The following is a 21,039-nucleotide window of genomic DNA, read 5'->3' on the forward strand; positions in this document are numbered from 1 at the left end:
AAATTCAAATCTAAAATACCTTTCTTTCATTTTGCATAAAGTACTGTAAACGTTTTGGTAAAGTAAAACTGTTAAAGGATCTAGCCACTTGACAGATCAAAGTAGTTTTCTCTCCAAACAAAATACTGCAAACGCAATTCTTCCCCGACTAAATCCAGATTGACACAAAAGAAAATTCACTGCGGTGGAATGCCCGCATCTTTTGAAACAATCTCTGCTATGTACATCCCCTCTGCTTCGGATGCCGTAGTATTTCTGTATTGGACTCTCGGGGACAACTTTGGACGCTATCCAGTTAGAATCACGCGCCGCGAACGCGCAAACGCCGTTTATCGACCGCTGAAAAAAATTACAAAACAAAAATTTCCCGTGAAAATAATTACACCAAAATATTCAACCGATATTTTTTGTGAAAAAGAAACAAACAAAAAAATAAATGTGATTTTTTTTATTTTTAAACTCGTGTTCCAATTTTCAAATGTGACATTGTTGACAGTTGATATTTTTAGTTACGGTTCAATATTTATAAATGTAACGGCCTATTGTTAAAAATATACTAGAATTGAGATCGCAGTGTACAGTGCATAATAAAACTTGAGTGCAAACAAACAATAAAACAGCAACTATTTTGAGCACGTCGAACATAAAACGAGCAAACCGATGCTCATAAACAAAATGGCCACTAACCGGCACGCGACTTCGTTTATAAATCACAATATGTTTATTTGTATATTCATCTCGCTCTTACTGCCGATGGCAAACGAAGGTGCGTCGAACGTTTACGCTGATGACCGAGGGTTCCCGAAGGATGACGGAGGGAAACGATTGACGAGGGAATACCACCTGAGACAAGGAGCTTTAAGAGGGTGGATCGTAAAGCCAAGTCGGCATTACGATTTGCAGTATGTCGAGATGTTCCTTGGAATACCTTATGCTGCTCCTCCGACGGGGAGTTTGAGGTTTATGCCACCAGGTAATTAGATCGAACTCAAACACTCTAGAGTTCCAAAATAATATTATATTTTGTGTGAATCACTGAATAAAAATCACGGGATTCTTTTAAATTAGCTCTATATAGGATTGCTCAACGAAAGAAGGTATCACTTGGTGTTTTTAGGAAAAGCTCCTTAATGATCAGGAATTGCGGCAGCGTATCGGTAAAAAACTAACCAAAAATTAGACCCGCGATCCAAAAAGCAAATACAAAATGGACACCAGCTCACCTAGGCCTAAAAGTACAATAATTCCTAATATATTTATATAGGGTCATAAGAGTATTAGTCAACACCCGATACAAAGTTACATACAAAATGTACCACCCTATCCATAGCCACACGTACCAACAAAACTCAATTTCAAATAACTCCGCTAAAACCAACTCAATTGTAAATCCTAGTTTCACTATGTAACCAGATTAGTCACCATTCAGTTTAATGGCACCGTTAACACGATTCCGCATCATTCATGGGAGTGGAAATAACATTTTATCTCCATTTGACATTTGATTCTTGTTAAAGATGATTCATCTGACTTATAAACATCGCGGCTGCTATTTCCTATGGGATGAGAAATTTTAATGTTGTATGTCTCATTTTATGGCACCGAAGAGGCGCCTCTATCAGTCGTGATGTATTTGGCAAAATAACTCGCTCCATTACATGATTTTACATTGGAATTTTTACAATTTGCTGTAAACTCAAGAGAAATGCGGATTACCTTTTAATTCGAAGAAAACTATAATTTGAAGAAATTGCGTACTACGTTTTATAATAATACTAGCTGACCCGCGCAACTTCGTTTGCGTGTATCCCGCTACTTCGACAAATACAGTCAACGCACCAACACATATTGGATACTAATTTTCAATTCACAATAACTTCTCTTTCCCTTAACTGCGTTTAAAATATTAAAATGTTTTTTGGTTTCTGTGACTCTTCTTTGATCGCCCCCCCTATCAGTTTTTGGAAAAAATATTTAAGTAATGTACAGATTTTTTTTTTGTCTTATATGTATAGATCAAAGTCGTAGTACCTACTTTTTAATATTATTTATTTTTTATGTACCGTTTTTTTATATTTTTTGTTTTTTACTTACCTACTTTTGTTATATACATCTAACTATTATTTTCTTGTTTACTTTTTAAATTATTTACATTCTACATTTTATTACTTTTACTTATTTTTTATTTACATTTATTTTTAGAAGATTAACTTTGTCTACATTTTTTGAAACATAATATAAGGTATGTATACATTTTCATTTTAACGATGAGAAAGGTTTCCCATATATTTAAAATTAAAGACTATCTACAATTAAAAACTACCTGTAGGTAGATATACATGTTATTTTTTTTTATTTTCCTTTTATTTTTTATTTATTTTTTGTTCTTTACCTTTTTTATGTATTAGATTGTACTTTATTTATGTAGGTACACTATCTATTTTAATTTTTGATTTAGTCCAATTTCAAAGTGCTAATGGGGAGCCGCTGCCGCCGACGCGCTATTTATAGGGACGCTGCCCCCGCCGCCGTGGCCGGCCCGTATCGTGCCGCAATACTAATATCGTGATATCTCCTAAACTATATGTCTAAATAACACACTGTAAACTGCAAAAATAATCTAAATTAAATGCTCGTGATGATGAACTTACTTATTTTGATAAGGATATATGTATTATTGGTAATATCACCAGTTAAACATCACCCAACGAATTAAATGTTTTTTTAATACAGAAAAGTAGTTTTTGTGACTTAAATAAAAAAGCTGGATATATGTCATCGCGGACTTTTTTGTAGAACTAATAAAGACCAATGTTTTTGCTATACATTGTTCTTACTTGTATCCAACGGTATAAGCGGCGCACGCACAAATGCAATCTTCAATTAGATTTTTTTTCTGACTTGTTGGACATAAATCGCTATAACTCAGTTAATATAGTTTCAATGTATTTCAATTATATATAAAAACCTGTCGGAGAAAATACTCTTTCTATTAGTGAAAACCGCATCAAAATCCGTTGCGTAGTTTTAAAGTTTTATGCATACGAAGGGACTACAGACAAAATGGGCGACTTTGTTTTATACTATGTAGTGAAGGCTTATGTCCACATAGATAGACTACAGTCTATTCATACAATATCAAAATCATTAATTTGTTTTTAGAACAGTACCTCGATTCTCTACCACTTCGACTACCGACAACCGGCTAGCTATCGAAATTATGACATTTTGAATGAACTGCCAAAATATTTCCTACGACACCCGTCAGAGGCGCTGATCAGATTTTCATACAAAACTTCTCGATGACAGTTTGGATGTCGGTAGTCGATAGTAGTAGAGAATGCCATGAGCTACTGTAATATAATTTTAAGTAAATAGATTCTATACTCAATACTTTATACCCTTTGCGTACGAAAATAAACTAGTGAGAGTCATAAACGACCGAATCATTTGTTTACCAAATTCGATTTCAAAGAATTGAAGGTGGCTAATTGTTTCGTAATTATATGTTTACGTTCAGTTGTACTTACTAAAAGACTGATTCACTCTCTTTCATTAATTGTATTCGTTTCTGATATCTATTAATGCAATTAAAAGACTGATTCAGTTTTTAGATTTTTATTATTGCTATTTGTAACTGCTAACCTGATGATTGCATTTTCAAATGAAATATATGCTGATATTTGGTTGCCTTTTTTCCGACTATAAGTTTGCCGATCAGTTCATTGAACCACAAGCAAGTTACTTCTAGAGCTAGATATTCTTCAGAAACTGTCACGACTTCATCCTAATCAACTCTCATTATATATTTGGCATTACTTCAAACACCACCATCTGCTATACTTGCATCATCAGTTATAGGTACTATATTATATATTTATTGACTACTAGTAGCTGCCCGCGACTTCATCCGTGTGGACTTTAGTTTCCTCATTTTCCCATTATTATTCCTGGTGCAGCAGCAACTCCTTTTAGTTATTGCCTAATGTACACATCATCAGCCTAGTCTGTCTTCTAACTATGTTTGAGTCGGCTCCCAGTCTCGCTGGATAAAGCTAGTTGTCCTTCTTTCAAGCTTTTGACTACTGCTAAATAGATACTACAAATAATTTTAAATAAATCATACTGTTCAATAAATGTATTAATCAACACAAAACTAATTTGTTAATTCGAACACGCATTTAAGCAAACAAACAAAATCTTTACCTTTATATTATTAGTATACAAATTTATTGCCCATTCAACACCTAGCAATTCATGCACCATTAACTAAATACATTAGTGCTGCATATTTGAACTAATATTTTGCATAAACTTTGCTTTCGATGCAGAACTTTGACTAGCAAATATTGTATACGAGTTGAACAGTTTGGAGAAACGATGTCTGAAATATTGAATTTTTCGATTTGCAGTTTTATAACAGTCGTATAACTTGAACACTTATGGTTATATGTAATGTTTTAATTGTTTCTTTCATTACTATTTTAAGTAGAATCTATGCATTTTGGTATCATTATGTCGATGTATTAAAACCTAATTATCTTTTATCCCAGCAATTCCGCTTTTTTAATCATCAGATAACTTTATTAGTGGCATAATTTTGTAATTTCAAGCAGGCTTTTCTTAAAAACATCAAATTCTATGACTATAAGTATAGTTATTATAGTATTCAAGCATGAAAATAAAGGAGCAAAGATTTATCATCTTCTATCCTTTTCTCACAAACTGCAGCAACATTTTATTCGTAGAAAAGTAAATGGTGTTGTTGATCGTGCTTTTCACAACAAACATGTCAATCACGACATTCTAAAGTTTAAAGCAACATTTCGTGGAAGTCCAAGATATAAAATACGAAGGTATTTGTCGGTACGATTCACGTGAAACGTCTCTTGTGAATTTAGTCAAGGATTATAAAGTTCTATATTATTTAGTTTCTTGATTTTATTTAACTGGACACAGTTATTTTCCCCTATCATACACATAACATGTACATACATACCAATATTAAAAGAATGCCTTCTATGTTTCAATTTGCATTTGCATAGGACATTTATTTTGATAGTCTGCATTCATTCATTAACCAATCTGTGATGGTATAGTGCCAAAATTGACATTTAACGATCAAATTACAAAGCTAAAAACTGTCAGAAAACAAGCAATCAACATTCTAACTTGACTTATTGCATAAAGTAGAAGAGTAATTCGTGACTTTTAAACACAGTCTCAGACAATCTTAATGTATGATTACCACATTAATGTGTAAGGCTATAATACTATTATAAACACACTACAACCTACAAGAGCGGATAATTCGCTATAAACGTACTAAGAATATAAACACAAGCAGTTTCAATACTAACTTTAATACATCTTGATCGTAAATAGCCGTTCGTGTTAATTCCCAGTTGTGATGTAGTAAAACTTACTACGGCTGAACTAGTGAACCTACTGCTAGATGCATCATAAAACTGAATCTATAAGGACTTTCTGTTGGTCTTGGCGATGGACGATTTGACGTGAAAAATTTCGGCTAGAACTACGAAATTTATGTTTAATTGACTACATCGATGTACACATGCTGTTAATAACTGGCGGAAAACTACTACTACGAATACTGTGAAACTTCTCGCACTTTGCTCATTAATTTACACCTTCGTGACATCGTAGCGATAGAATTAGTTTGAAGCACTATAAATGTTTCGCGATTCTCTACAGTCGGTACCTTCGAGTAAAAATAGTTTAAAATATACTGCAAAATAGTGCCTTATATAACCGCTAGAGGCGCTGATCACATTCATACAACATGTCACAATAGGTAGCATGTAGTCAGTGTGTGTCATGTATACAAGTGGGTAGGTTATAGGTTGGTAGAGAATCGCGCTACTGAAAATTTGTAACCTTTTAGCAACTTACACCGCTAATGACTATACCTATAGAAGTATCAAAAACTTACAAAACACGTAGTCCTTCAGGTCTAGGACTAAGCGAGTGACGAGTGAGTGATGTTATCAAAGTATCGAAATATGTTACAGACGCGTCACGTTCGCATCGCTTTCCTTTCGTCAACAAAAACTCAGACGCTAAATCAAATTACCAAAAAGCTAATAAATTGTTAAAAAGTATCGTGTACGAGAGTCCTCAGTTAACCTAAAACAGCAACAATATATCACCTCGTTGCGCAATACTATGGAAAACAGTCTGATAACCAAAACGCTTTGCATTTGCAGTACCAGCCCGTTTTATTCAACATTTATGTTCATCCCCCAGTTTTTATATTAAAGTTATAATTCAACTTTATTTCATTCAATTTGCATCTGTTTAAAATGCTACATTTGTTTGTGAACATTATTTTATCATGTGTTCTGTTTCGCTCCGATTTCATTTGTGTAATAGGTTTTTTTTCACATGTTGGTATTTTTTTCTCGAAAGTTATTACTTTAAAAACTTTTATGTACCGAATACGTTCAGACATACACGACCTTAAAGGATAACAGATAAAAGAAAAACCTTTAGAATTAAAGTTGAATAAATGTGCTCGAGACATGAAAAACGACTAATTGTGATTTGACCATGACAAAATTGCTTAACCTTAAGGATAGTGTATGGTTAACACACTCACTTATCCAAAGACAACAATCGAGCATAATATCCGACTACCTCTTTGGAACAGCGGTAGTGAATTTACCAGTTGTGTAGAAGTCCCAGTTTCGAATTCCAGAATTTCCACCATAAGGAAGAAATATACTTAAATGTATTTTATTTGTTCCAGTCAGCGCCCCACCATGGCCAGGAGTGAAAATGGCCACCCACTTCGCTCCTGTCTGCCCCCAATCATTCCCTCCTATGAAGAAAGAGAACCCGCCTTCGAAAGGCCGTCAGCTGTACATGACGCAGTTGAAGAAGTTCCTCAAGAATGAGTCTGAAGACTGCTTGTATTTGAACATCTATGTGCCTTATAGAGGTAAGTTGTTTGATAGAGTAAAATAGTTAAAAGCAAGTGATTATAAAAAATTTGGTGGTTCAAGGACTAAATACAGGATCTAGGCCACAACTTATGAAAAATGAACACTATCATATCTAAGTCGTTTTGGTTTCCGTCAGTAGAAGCTCTACCAACAGTTAACTAATTTGGATCTTAGCAGCTTTAAAAATGCTGCCTACATCAATTTAATTAAGACTCTCATTTAAACTCGCTTCTTTACCAGTGAGCTTTGTCAAAATAATAGGAATCAAAGTTTGAATACAATCGTTATCCATGACAGACTTTCATTACTTATGTATAAGGATGCTATTTATGAAAACAGCTAAGAATAATTCTTTACGCTAACTCATTACCAGAAATATATAATTTGTTATAAATATCTTACATCCAAAAACATACACCGCGTCTAAAATACCGCTAAACGTAAAGAAAACATTTAATAATTTTCATCCATTTCATGTAAATTGATCTCCTCCGAGAAATCTACGGTCCCTTCTTAATATTCTCTTTGATCTTAGTAAAAAATATACGCATAGGTATACAGTAATTTAGAGGAGTAACATAAATAAACAATGAATGTTTGCACTAAATAAGAAGGCGCGACTAAATTGAATTTTCTTTATGAGTTAAGAAAGAGTTCTAGACGTGTGTCAGTCTATGCATGAGTGAACTAAAAAATATTTTGTTTTACATTTTTTTATGAAATAAAGGCTTGTGAAAATAAAAGTGATTGATGATAGTGACACTAAATAAAGTGTTTTAACCAACTGCATGCAATTTTTAGTATTTTAGGAGCTCAATGTCCTTTGTTTTGTCGCAAGAAAATGTAGTTTGTTAATATTTTCGTTTTGATGCTCCCTATACTACAAATAGAGAGCTAAGCAAAAATTATAAAAAAATAAGCTTCTTTTGGTTTGTCATTTATTTGTAGTCAAAACCAGAATAGTGTATTTTGATTGGGCCTAAGAAGATTTAGAATAATAGAAATAACAAATGTTGTCTCTTATTTCAATCTACCTAGCAACAATCATAAGTATACAATTTTTGATATTTTCTTCGCATTAATTTTTATCTTCACAATCTTCTTTGTCTCTTTTTTATCCCACTTTAAGTGGAGGCTAAAAGGAAATGAAGGCAGTGCTAGGAAAGCCAATTAATGATATAGCAATCAGGGTTATAGAGACTATGGGACAGACATGGGACTATGGGACGCTGCAGTGGTAGGGCCGGAATTGGTTATGGCTGAACTTGGGTAGGACGGGCCGTGCCCAAATGATAGGCCAGATTCATCTCTACCTATGCATTTCTGCCCAAACATAATTCTTACTATAAGATGTACAAAATAATTGTTTATACAAAATCAAACACGAAATCTACCACATCGTATCGCATGAAAGCCTACCACAACACACTACAAATGTTCCACTCCATATTTGTTTTAGATGCGGTTTCAAATAATATTTCAGTTTCCATTTTGTTTATAATTTGAATCACACTCGTGACGTATTATGTTACCAAAGGATTAATTAATGATTTATGAGTGATATATGACACGGTCCTGAATTGGTATTAGGCAAATATTCATGTTTGTATTTGAAGTAGGTTTTTAGTTATACTGCAAATATTTGTTTGTTGAAATCTAATATGGAAACGATGGAACGGATTCATTTACGTGATTAAGTGGTACTTTTATGTCTAGTTATTTATTTAATAAACAAAATTGCCGAATAAAACACTAGTTAGTTAAAGTTTAACACTAATTAACCCTCTGAAGTAACTTAAAATTAAATTACATGTAATTATTGCGATTATAAATTGTTTATCTCGGCTAGAAACATTGACAACACAATAAAACACAGTCAGTGTAAACTGTACCGAAACGTCACTAGTAAATAAAGATATTGGTCATACAAGTAATTGTTAAGTAATACTAAATCATTTCAAGAGATCACGAGAAGCATAGGATTGACATTGAATTAGTTATTACTACTGTCCAGCGCTCCCAGTGGTCAAATTAATGGTCAGTATTCACATATGAGCTCGTGGCTTAGTTAACAACAGCCGCGCGGATCGATCTCTGAGGTTAAGCCATGCTTGCCGAGGTTGATTTGTGGATGGGTGACCATCTTATACATATCGAGTTCCTCCGTGTTTCGGAAGGCACGTTAAATTGTGGGTCCCGGCTGTCATTTTCGAAGATCTTTGACAGTCGTTAACAGTAGTCAGAAGCTTGAAAGTCTGACAACCAGTCTTACCGAAGGGTATCGTGTTATCCCAGGTAACTGGGTTGCGGAGGTCAGATAGGCAGTCGCTCCATGTAAAACACTGATATTCAGCTGCATCCGGTGAGACTGGAAGCCGACTCCAACATAGCTTGGAAGAAAGGCTAAGCTGATATATATTCACATATTGATAATAATATGTTCATTGCTGCTTTGACGTAACGTGTTAATCACTCCTATCTTAGGGAGAAAACAATGTACAGCACAGTTGCTTTCAAATAGTAAAATAAATAATAAATTTTAAAAAAATAACTTTTAAAAAAATTTAATAGTTACTACATTATTCCAAACGAATGCTAAAATAAATTGCGTATAATAATATGATAAAGTTAGATACTTTCGTATCTGACCTCAGAAACTCATAAAATACCAAAGCAATTTATCATAAAACATCGTAATTAAGATGTCAAACAACACTTTGGCACTCACATTGAATATAAGCGTGAAGTGTGACGTCACGATAGTTAGTTTCGAATAAATAATACTGTTAATTTTGAGAACCATACGAATATTATGAAGTTGAACACATTTTGCTCGTTTAAACATCCTTACCTCAGAAATTGCTGCTCTCGTTTGGAAAAAAGGACTTTGTACGTTACGATAAGCAACATAAATATTGGCTCAGAGTGAGTGGTCCATAATTCCCTTTCGACTTTGATTCACTCATACAGGCTTATTTAAAAGATCTTAAGTTGTAAATTATATCTTTCTTTAAAACATAATCTATTATTCTTACAGATTTCATCTTAATCGATTGAGCCAGTTAGCTAGAAAACGTTTCATTTCTATTAGACAAACGCAAGAGCTTCTATTAGACTCTTACATTTTTTACAATGGGTAACAAAAGAGCTGTCGTAGAATAAAAAAGTATACCTAGACACTTTCAAGGCATCCGCGGGCGTTGGCTTGCTAGTTTTATAAACAGAATATAAATTATTCGACTATTTCCCCGCGACACTGCGTTATGACGTCACAAGGTCATACTAAATATACAATCTATGTTTTGGTTCAAAAAGATTAGACTAGATTTCAGGAAGACATAGTGCGTACTATTTTACACGCCCGTCGGATTTTTTTGTCGCAAATAATTACAGCTTTTGTTGTTTATCGGCGCAAACCGTTATAAATCTTAGTACGTATTTTTTTCTTGGAGAAAGTACAATAGAAGTTTGTTTTTGTTTTTCGTAAATTGAACTCATTAATGTTGTTGCAAGGAAATGAGTATTTGAAATAGCAATTAGAATTAAAATAGCTTTTTTTTTTAGGTGAAGCTCATGTTAGAAAATCTGATAGATATAATATATTTTTATCCAAAACATTTTTTTTTTAGAATAAAACATTGTTTTGCACCTAAACAATCAGTTTATAAAACTAAGTTCCGCTGGATACAATTTATAGTAATTTCGAAACATTCGAATAGTAGAGAACATAAAAGCAATTCTGTTGACATCTAAAAGTCTGTTTTGTGATGCAACCAACAATAGACCAATTAAAAGTTTCTTCCTCGGTGGTCTGGTCGTTAAAATAGTTCCTGAATTAATAGGTTTGTATGCTAAAATTATTCTAGTATCCACTTTGAAACTAAAACAAAAATTTAACAATTATCCTGACTGTCATGCATTCTTGATAAATCTAAGTAAAATTAACAAAACATAGGTCTTTGCAATTCTATTCTCCGAAGTAATTCTTTGTTCCAGCTTATTGATGAACAAGTTCTATACTTAATTATCTGGATTTTGAAGCTGTAACTTGGGAGGTCATCATTTTCAATATTTTTTCTTAAATTTGCTTACTACAAAATATTGCATTTAGGTTAACACTGAATACTTACTCCAACATTACTCAATTATAAAATTCTATAATTTTTGTATCTTAATACAAATATTATGTTATCCAATGTAAATACCAGTTAAAGTATTGAATACAACATAGAAGTGTTAATAGTCTGCACGTTTGGCGCAGTAGTTTAAGCGGTCACCTCGCCGCAACAACCGTTGCGCCGCGTGTGGTGGGTTCGAATCCCACCCGGGACAAATCTTTGTGTGATGAGCACGAGTATTTGTTCTGAGCCTGGATGTAAATGTATCTATATAAGTATGTATTTAGAAGTATATAAGTATGTTTATCAGTTATTTGGTTGCCATAGTACAAGCTCTGCTTAGTTTGGAATCAATGTATCTATATAAGTATGTATTTAGAAGTATATAAGTATGTTTATCAGTTATTTGGTTGCCATAGTACAAGCTCTGCTTAGTTTGGAATCAAATGACCGTGTGTGAGTTGTCCAATAATATTTAATTATCAAGAGCAAATCGTATTTAGCAATATTTATGAAAACATTGGAAAATCTAATGACACCACATTGGAATTCGCAAAACTGTTTAATTTCTTTAGTACCTACATGTAAATTACAAACATAAAATTAGTTCAATTGAAGTCCCCGGCGCCAGTCAGACATGTCGCACATCACTTGCGAATTGTTCATGAAATAACTTTTATTTTAAACTCTTACATTATTCATTCTTTAAATAAACCCGACTGTTTCCATCAGTGCTGTCTATTTTGGACCAAAGCTCCGATAGTTTAGTGAGATGCTAAAACAAAATGAAGGTAATAAAACTATTTTGAAGTTTATAAATAGGTCTGGAAATTGATTTTAGTGGTTGAAGAATACTTTATGACCTTTTAGTGTCCCGTATTGGAAATATTAGACAACATAGGACAGGATGAACATAATATGTAATTAGAAATTGCTGTCCTCCGTATAAAATCGGTTCATTTCTGTCGCCCAAGCACTTCCACTAAATACGAGTTTTATTTAAGTAAATAATGTATATTAAACTTTAAAACTTTTGCGTTGCACGTTTAGTATATGTTAGGATACGAGAATTAACGCGAATTTCTTACTCTACTCTCATATAAATGAAAATGTATAATCACAAACTTAAAGCTAGTCATACGGTCGTGTCACCCATGGCTAAAGACTACTCTTATTTCCACTTTAGCCTGAATAATATTTATGTATGGACTTATGTACTATGCCTGTCAAGAACGTCTCTCCATTATTTGTAAACGTTACAAATAAAACGAAAACAGAATAATATGAAGAGGAAAAAATATATGTATTCGTAAAAGATTGATAGGTACCTCGAAAGATTTTCACACCAAAGAAACAATAACACATTATTACAAGCCCTACTAAATCATCCGAACCTCTCAAAGCTAAGCCCAATAAACTCGGCCATTACACAACGTATCATCTAAACATCAGTTAAACAATCGTACTAGAATCCTGCCTATTATTGGCGCCTCTACATTACAACTCTCGTACTACTATCACATATATTGGCAGCTGTACAGACATTTTTCACATGCCGATAATGAATCATTTTGGATTTGATGGACATGGTTATGCCTGTGACTGCGTCCGATATTCCTTGGGTTCAAAAGTTCAAGTGCTAATCCAAAGGACCGATAGAAGTGTTGTCACGGTAACAAAACACCATATTATTTTATTTATAAAGTTAGATAAAATAACATACAATTTTATTTTCTTAAAAAAAAGAAGAAAGTATATTTGTTACTTAAAAACTCAATTCCCTCCTAATTCAAACTCAAAAAAAATCTTGCGATCATATTATGCCACACGTCAAGTTTAGATTAGCTGATATTTTAAGTGACAAAACGATGTCGAATTTAATTAATATTCTTGAGTCAGATGTCATTAAAAGTTTAACAGTTGATGCTGTAAATACTCACAAACACCCTCACAAACTTTCGCATTCATAACAGTGGTATTTAAGCTGTTATCATAACCTAGTTCAGTTATGATTTGTTATCAAGGTTGCTGATGATTGGCAAATGGTATCTGAGTTTACATTTCTCGCAGATCTTATGCAAGTTCATTGTTTTCAGAATTCTTCCTTTGATGTTCGTATGATGTGTGAGTTGATTTAAGCGTGTGGATCGGATTGTGATAATCTAGAAAACGTTCTATCTGAATGAGAGTAAACATTTGCTAGAAGGGAAAAATGCACTTAGGATTTTTTTTATTTATTTATTTATTTTTATTTATTTATTCAAACTTTATATACAGGGCTGTATAAAGGCGGACTTAATGTCAGGGGCATTTTCTGCCAGTCTACCTTGGGGTGATGCAGAGATTTTTATGAAGGTGTTAAAAAGAGGAAGGAGAGTGAGTTGAGAAAGGGTGTACAAATAAATAATAATAGGTGTAGACAATATGAGGTGTAAATAAATAATAATATAAAGTATATACACACAAAATAAAAAATACAATTATACATACATACATATTAGCTACATATATATAAAAAACATTTCAGATTTTTTTATTTCACAAGATTAATATTTAAATTAAACCGGAATACTGTATCCAAAAATTGTCATGGTTGTATTTTAAGTCGTGTTCTCGGACATAATCAAACAATTTCGAAGGCATAAAATAAAATTTTACCTACTTCCTTTTAAACACCTTCTTTATAACCTTTCAAAGATTTAATTATATCATCGAATGAACTACTTTAATGGAGGTTATTTTGACAGATTTTCCTAACATTATACTACATTTTTTAACATCTAACTATCATTGCCACATGTCTAAATCAATTCCCTATGAACACATAGGGTTTCTCTTTGCTGAAATCACTCTAGTTAACATTTACGTGATTGAAATAACTTTTTCTCAGTGGTTTACCCAGTTATTCTCACTTCATTGTTGTCGTCACAAAAATAATATTGTTGTCCCATAAATTGGCAGTTGTGGCCAGATTTTTGAAATTCCTTCAGTGAATCACACCGGCCTAACATGTGCCTATAACACATAAATTAGAGAAAGAATTTGTACAAACTAATTTTGTTAGTGACGCCCTAGAATTTGAGTTTTGATTTACTTGATATTTAAATTGAAATACCTGCGAAGTTCTTTTTGATATCGACCTTCGTGTTAACAAGTGTCGTGGGTAAATAAATAAATAAATAATAGTAATATGACTGTTATTATTTTTAGACTTACGTTGACGATATTTTTGTAGCATTGTAAATAACTAAAATGACCAGTAGTAAAAAAATCGTAAATAAATGTGTCAGTTTACAAAAAATTACGATAAAACTAAAAATATCTTGAAAAAAGAATTTCATGCTGATAAAAAATTGTGGGAGGTGGGTAAATATTTTGTTTAAAACATTGAAAATATCATAAAAATCTTGTACTACGAAATGAAATCCATAGAATATATTCAAACACAATCATATTAACTGACGTCAAAGCTGAACTCAACGGGAAAATAAACTTCAAAAAAACCTCGCCGCACAAAATGCCCTTTTAAAAATTCACCATCAACGTAGAATAAAATAGTCCCTAATAGATGGCGTGCTCATCAAAAAGTTGAATTGCCTATTTAGCTCCAGAAATGAGCAGTGAAAAGTTTTAAGTACGCACACTTAATCGTATCGTATCCGTCAAAAATATAATCGCTGTTTAAATACTTCAAGGTTCTTTGATGTGAGTTCTTTGAAACTGGTAGTTTTTGCTCCAAGAGAAAAAGATTTGGTGAAGAGTAACTACTGGGTAATTTTAGTTTGTGGAAAGTTTTTGATTGCTTGATTTACTAGACCGGGAATAAAAACTTTAATAATTGTTTTGCATTCGTAACAAGATCTTCCTTAACATAATTTTGACAAAAGTCTATAATTTAAAAAGAAAATCATTATTGTCCCACTGCTGGGCAAGGCTTTTCACACTGTCATTACACACATAACTCCGAAAAGTCATTAGTGTGTTGCCTCCAATTTGAACCATCGACCACTTGCGTTGGGAGTGCATTCTTAGGCCACTCGGATATAATATATACTACTAGTCTTCAATGATTAAAAAAAAACTTGTGTTTGTACTTTTCATATTTTCCAGAACATACCCACAACCACAACCAAGCCCGTTTCCATGCTAATCTCCTAGTTGGTACATATTTATGCTGGTCAGACATCACTTAACAGAATTAACACCAGTACTTTCAAGCTCGTGCTTGCATACTTCAGTGTTTTCAAAATTCTCTTTAACTCAAAAACTACTACAAATAATTCGTTTAACCTCACAAACAACAAAACCATAATCGTAAACAACAAAGGTATTTGAAAGCCAACTCAATTAACAACGTGCATTTATGCCTGAAACGTTCTACTAAAGTCACTCAGTTTAGGGAAGTGAGATCGTGCCGATCTTGTTCACTTGTCATTACTCATGCAAGGCCTTTGATCTAGTAGATGACAAGCCAGTCAAATACTCTATTCATTTCCATTCAGTGATGTTGAAGGAATGCCTGCTTTGGGATACTGTGTGAATATTGTGATACTTGTTGAAGTTTTGGTTCTGTATGAAATTTTGCACCAATGGGTATGCTGTGCGTGGAATTAGTGATTTTAGAGTTATATCTGATTTCTTGCATATAAATATTCTCTGATCTGCTTTACTTTACCTAGATTAAGTTTCACCTTCTAATATGCCTAGTGTTACATTTATTCGAAAAATGTTTTGCAAGAAATTTTATTATTTACTTTCTCATACTTAAAGAATGTCTTTCCTATATTTCCTATACAGGTCCTATGGTTCCTATACAGGCAGAGGCCTACGTCTATAGGAAAAGTAGGAGAAAATATCGTACCAAAGAACTGCACCTGGTACGACTACTTTTACTATTTAAAATAATTCTGACGTTTTGACATCATTGCAAAAAGATATAGAATCAAAAATATTGATGGAAACTGCACAATGTTCACTGGTTCTCATAGGTATTTGAATTTTCGCTGCATTTTTGTACTTCCCTACATCACCAGGTTTAGCTTTGATATGTTAGTCTTGCCGTACACTAATATTTTGTGACATCCCTCATTCGGCTATTCTCTCATGCATTCGCAAGCCTACACGCTGTTAGCATCTGTCGGGACGTATCAAGGATCACTCACAAAATATCAAAAATTCTGTGAAGCGAGCTGATGACATGTGCGCAGTTTTTGCGCTTTTGGTTACCACGTATTAGTATTCCCCTTCCACGTGATCTGCATTGTAGAGATACAGTTGAAAATTTGAAATTTTATATTTTGAAACCCTTTGTCGCTTCGACATAAATAGCTGATCATGTAATTTATGATTTAGGCCTACACAGAAAACTTAGGTCGAGGATAAAATAAATAACCTATCACCATCTCTTCATTGGGTAAAAATCTTCAAGAAACTTCCTTTTACTAGGTTCTTGATGTCCAAATCAGATAGGTAGCCATTTGCATAAAAATATTTACCAATGCAAAAATTACGTGAGACAAGCAGAAGCCTAGACTTTAACCTCAAAAGCCAAACCTATTAACTAACGAATATTCAAATTTTCATTCCTGATCTAAAACGTCACCTGCTTTCCTTTGATAAGAAAGTGTATACACAAGCATAGTTCGACGCCTCGTTCACAGAGTATAAAACACTAGCCAGATGAACTACAGCAGGCTCCGCGTCCCCGTTTTACAGCTGACTGCGTTGTTCCTCTCGCGTCACTGAACGACCATGTTAGCGATATGTCGCCAAATAAAATTGTATTTTTAACGGAGGGTTCGAAATGTAATCATGTTTTCAATGGGTTTTCTATGTTATTCTTTTAGTTACAGGTTTATAGGTTAGAATTTGTTTTTGAGTATTTTGTTGTGTGATATTCTTAATTAGTTTATAACACAAAATAATCATGAAAGTTTTCAGTAAAAAAACAATGGTCTGGAACTCAAATTACACAAATCTTCTATCATTAACAAAAACTCTGGGCTTACACACACACTTCATTTTCTGTTTTATGTGACAGCAGAAAATAACTAATAATGACGTAAACTTCTTCTTATATTTTCCTGTCTCATAAAATCAGAAGCACAAAATCTCAAAAACGATTTCCTCATAAAACTAATACAGGTTATTCGTACCGTTTAAAATAACTTTGGCGCCATCACAGAATCGTAAGAGTAAATATATGTCAATCACGCTAATGTTGGCCGAATATACAGAAATAGTGTTTGGACATTCGCTTACTGTGGAACGTGGAAATAGGCCAATACTTTGTAGAGGCCTCACAAAGTAGAAAATTCTAAAATTCTGCGGTGTTAGTGGTTTAGCTATTAGTAGGTACATTTGATACCATCAGCATATCCAGGGGATCACAACATATTGTTTGTTTTAAAAGATTATTTAGTGTCCTAAAAAATATGTGTTGTGGAACTTTAGACCAATAAACCATTGGCACAGAGTACAAATAATATATTTGTGAATCAAACATTCTGCTATTCCTGCTAGGCTAGATAACGATATAGAGACAAGTAAAATGTAAAACATATCGCAAGGGGTCAATAAGTGCCTAATACACTCGCAAAATAGAAGAACAAATTGCATTATTTATTCCATTTTGCTTAAAGATTTACCTTTCAAATCTTCTGCGTCAAATCCCGCCGGACATCACAAGCTTTCCTCTCTAGATAAAGCAAATGCCATCCACTGGATAACAAAGTCTACATCACTCGTCGCTTGATCCGCTGTGGACTGAATCAAAGTGGACGTTTGAAATGACAACCGCATACAATTTCGACGTGACTGATCTAGGAGGCAGGTGTTGGGTCACTGGAGTGAGTTTTGTTTAATGTTGGTAGAAGGTGAAAGGACTTGTTGATTCCTGTTTGTTGAGAATTGTTTTGATTTATGAATTTAACAAATATTTTTGTTTTTTTTTATTGGTAGATAAAGTGACTTAATTAATGTTTAATTAAAGCAATAGATCTAATTGCCATAGACAAACGCAGAAAACATGGTGCAGCTACGGATCTAAAAATGTATAAAACGAGCATATTTTACGTGTTGAGTGAACCACATCCAATTTAAATACGATCATATCCCTTGCTAAACATTTATAAAATAAACTAACAGGCCAGAGATATCATCTATTTTCCACCTACAAAAACCATAAAGATCAGACATAAATATTAAACATTTTAATTCTGTAGCTTCTAAATAACCAAAAAGTAAGACCAAAAAGTAATGTTTAGGGACCAATATGAAATCAGCCAACAAAATAATGTCAATACGGCACAATTTACCTCTACGAAGAACGCAGCCCCACTATCTATTCGCAGCGCATTTGAAAATATCTCAAATGTTAACTCAATTCATAGTTTCAAAGTTCAGTTCACGCTAATAGTTTTGAGTTTATTTTCGTAAGAATTTGGACAGAAGCGTGACGGAAGTGTTAAAATAGAAGATTAGTGTGCAGCTGACGGTTAGTGTTGAAATGTAGGGGTAGGACATGTTACTGTTACGTGTATGAGATTTTGAACGCTGTAGTGCGTTATAAGTATTGTTTTATTTGTCCAGTAAGCACCTGTCAAGCTTTTTTATTAACGGTCTTATTGTTGATTAAAGTTCTTTCCTAAACTGCTCTCATCTCTCATCTCTCTCAGTTCTTTAGTTTCAGTTCAGAGCTCATTAGTCTATATCTTCAACCATTTCCTGTTATTGTATGATATAATCAGTAGCGCGATTCCACCACTTGTCGAAAGTGCACCAGGTATCATGAAATTTGTATAAAAAAATTATCACCGTCTACAGTAATTTTATAACCGATTCAATTTTTATATTCGCAAAGTCGCAAAATTCTCAGCTTAAGCACTGGTCTAACGAGATAGTGAGAATAGCATTACTATCACCTTATAACAAAACAATTAAATTCTAAATATGTTTCGGCCAACACTTTTGCTATCAACGTGCGTGATATTCTTCAGTAGAACAGAAAATTATGTCTTCTTCAACGTGTAAGTACATAAATAAACTTAATATAAAAATCGCAATATATCTGGAGAAGCCGGAATATGTAGGCAGTACATTATTCCCAGCTAATTAATCCGGTAACAATACGAGAGGATAAGTAGGCTCTCTTTCACAAAGGCATTGAAACTAGACTCGGATAATTAGGTAGGAATATTGTCTATTGCTTTACAAGATAGCTTTTCACTTCATGGTGATGCCTTACTACTTACTCGTATACTTAAAGTAATAACTATGGCTTCTTTTTGGTTATTTACTGAAAATAAAACTTGTTTGTATTACTCTATTGTATTATCTATACTCTATTTTTATATTATTTTTATTTATATATATTATATATATTGTATACTCTATTTTTGCCATTTATTCTCTGTTTTTATGTAGATTATTTAATTTGGATTTTTTATTCGTAAGAATGTATTTAGTAAAGTATTTAAACGCAAGCGATTGAACCATACAAGCTGATATTAGACACTTATAGCTTTGTTTTATGAACTCTTTACTTGCATTAAATATTTAAGTGTATTTTAATGTTAGCAGCTTAAATAGATAAATCAAATACCCATAGCTTACACCAATATTTAAACCAACTTATCATAAAGAGAATCTCTCATAGATCTTTTATCAGATCATAGCCAAGCCTTTGCCAAACGTTGGCAATAGACCAATAAGCACCTTCAATGTATTGTTAGAAGGATACTGATAAAAATCTTAAAAACGTAGGATAAATGCAATTATAGAATTTTGAACTGTAGTAGTAAAGAAGTAAGGTTGGTTTTTGTTTGAAGGTTTGCACAGTCCCGTCAACTTCAGAAGTTTAGTGGAGTTGTGTGTAAAATGTAAGAAGTTTCATTTGGTGCAACGTTTTGTGAATATATGTGAATGTGTGTCCGTTGCATTCTTGTTTCGTTAGCTCTCGGTTTAATTTTGTACTGTGTGATATTTTGTTCGCGAGTATACAGTTTTGTTGAGATAATGTTTTCAGATTTAATTAACTTTGTAAGATTTCGTTGTGTTTAAGAAGAAAATATATAAAGTAAATCTAGCTTGGATATGTTTTAAAACGGTTTGTAGGAAACAATACTATCTTGTATTTTGTCTTAATTTACTTCATATTTTGGCGCAGTATGTTACGTTAGGTTAGTCAAAAGGAACACCAAATACAAGAAGTGTTTAGTCAAAAGGTACACCAAAACCTTCATAAAAAAATCTATTTTTGATCAAGAGTTTTGGGTCCCCTGTTACACAATCCTAATTTAACATAAAGAGGATGTACACCTTTTTAATTTTGTTCAAAAACTTAATACCTTTACTTTCTGATCAAAAACATTAAGTATTCTCCTTGTATGTACACCGTCACATGAGATTTAAAATCACCTTTCTGTAGACAATTTTAATAGGTACTGATCGTTCTGTGATTCAATAAATTACTCACTTCAATTTAACTCACTGTCTATTTAAAATAAAGTATTTTTAGTACACGTGTAATTATTTTCGAATACAATGTAGTTTTCAGTTAAATTTAGATTTACGTCACCTGTTCCTATCAATATTAATTGTCTGGTTGTTTAATCAGATACAGTTCTTAGTATTTCTTCGAGTAAAGAGCACGAAGACTAAAGAAGCGATTTCTCATAATTATGTAATCAGCGCTCCTAGGGTATTATTATTATGATTTAACTAATTTTTTTTGTTATTATGTCAAGCATTATTTGACTGTACCGAGTGTAGAAAGATTTTTTACGCTTAATACTTTTGTTTTCCTATCAACAGTACACTACGATTTTCTACATTTGGAACTATTTAGTATCGACAGTTTGACATTTAAAATGTACTGCAAAAATATCATATCAGATTTTCGTACAAAATTTTGGTTTGGTCTGGTTTCTTGCGCTACGGTTTTGCGAATGACAGTT

At 33.0% G+C, this 21,039-nt stretch overlaps 1 protein-coding gene across 1 annotated transcript in view; it reads left to right on the top strand.

Moving 5' to 3' along the window:
• The first annotated feature begins 215 nt into the window (after nucleotides 1–215).
• LOC142979037 (uncharacterized) overlaps nucleotides 216–21,039 on the top strand; it is a 43,095-nt gene continuing 22,271 nt past the window's right edge. The window contains exons 1-2 of the mRNA XM_076123792.1: nucleotides 216–973; nucleotides 6,770–6,961. Of these exons, the coding sequence (XP_075979907.1) occupies nucleotides 661–973; nucleotides 6,770–6,961 (505 nt within the window). The 5' untranslated portion in view covers nucleotides 216–660. The remainder of the gene's footprint in view (nucleotides 974–6,769; nucleotides 6,962–21,039) is intronic.

Source organism: Anticarsia gemmatalis, chromosome 2 (assembly GCF_050436995.1).
Source record: "Anticarsia gemmatalis isolate Benzon Research Colony breed Stoneville strain chromosome 2, ilAntGemm2 primary, whole genome shotgun sequence".
Taxonomy (NCBI): Eukaryota; Metazoa; Arthropoda; class Insecta; order Lepidoptera; family Erebidae; genus Anticarsia; species Anticarsia gemmatalis.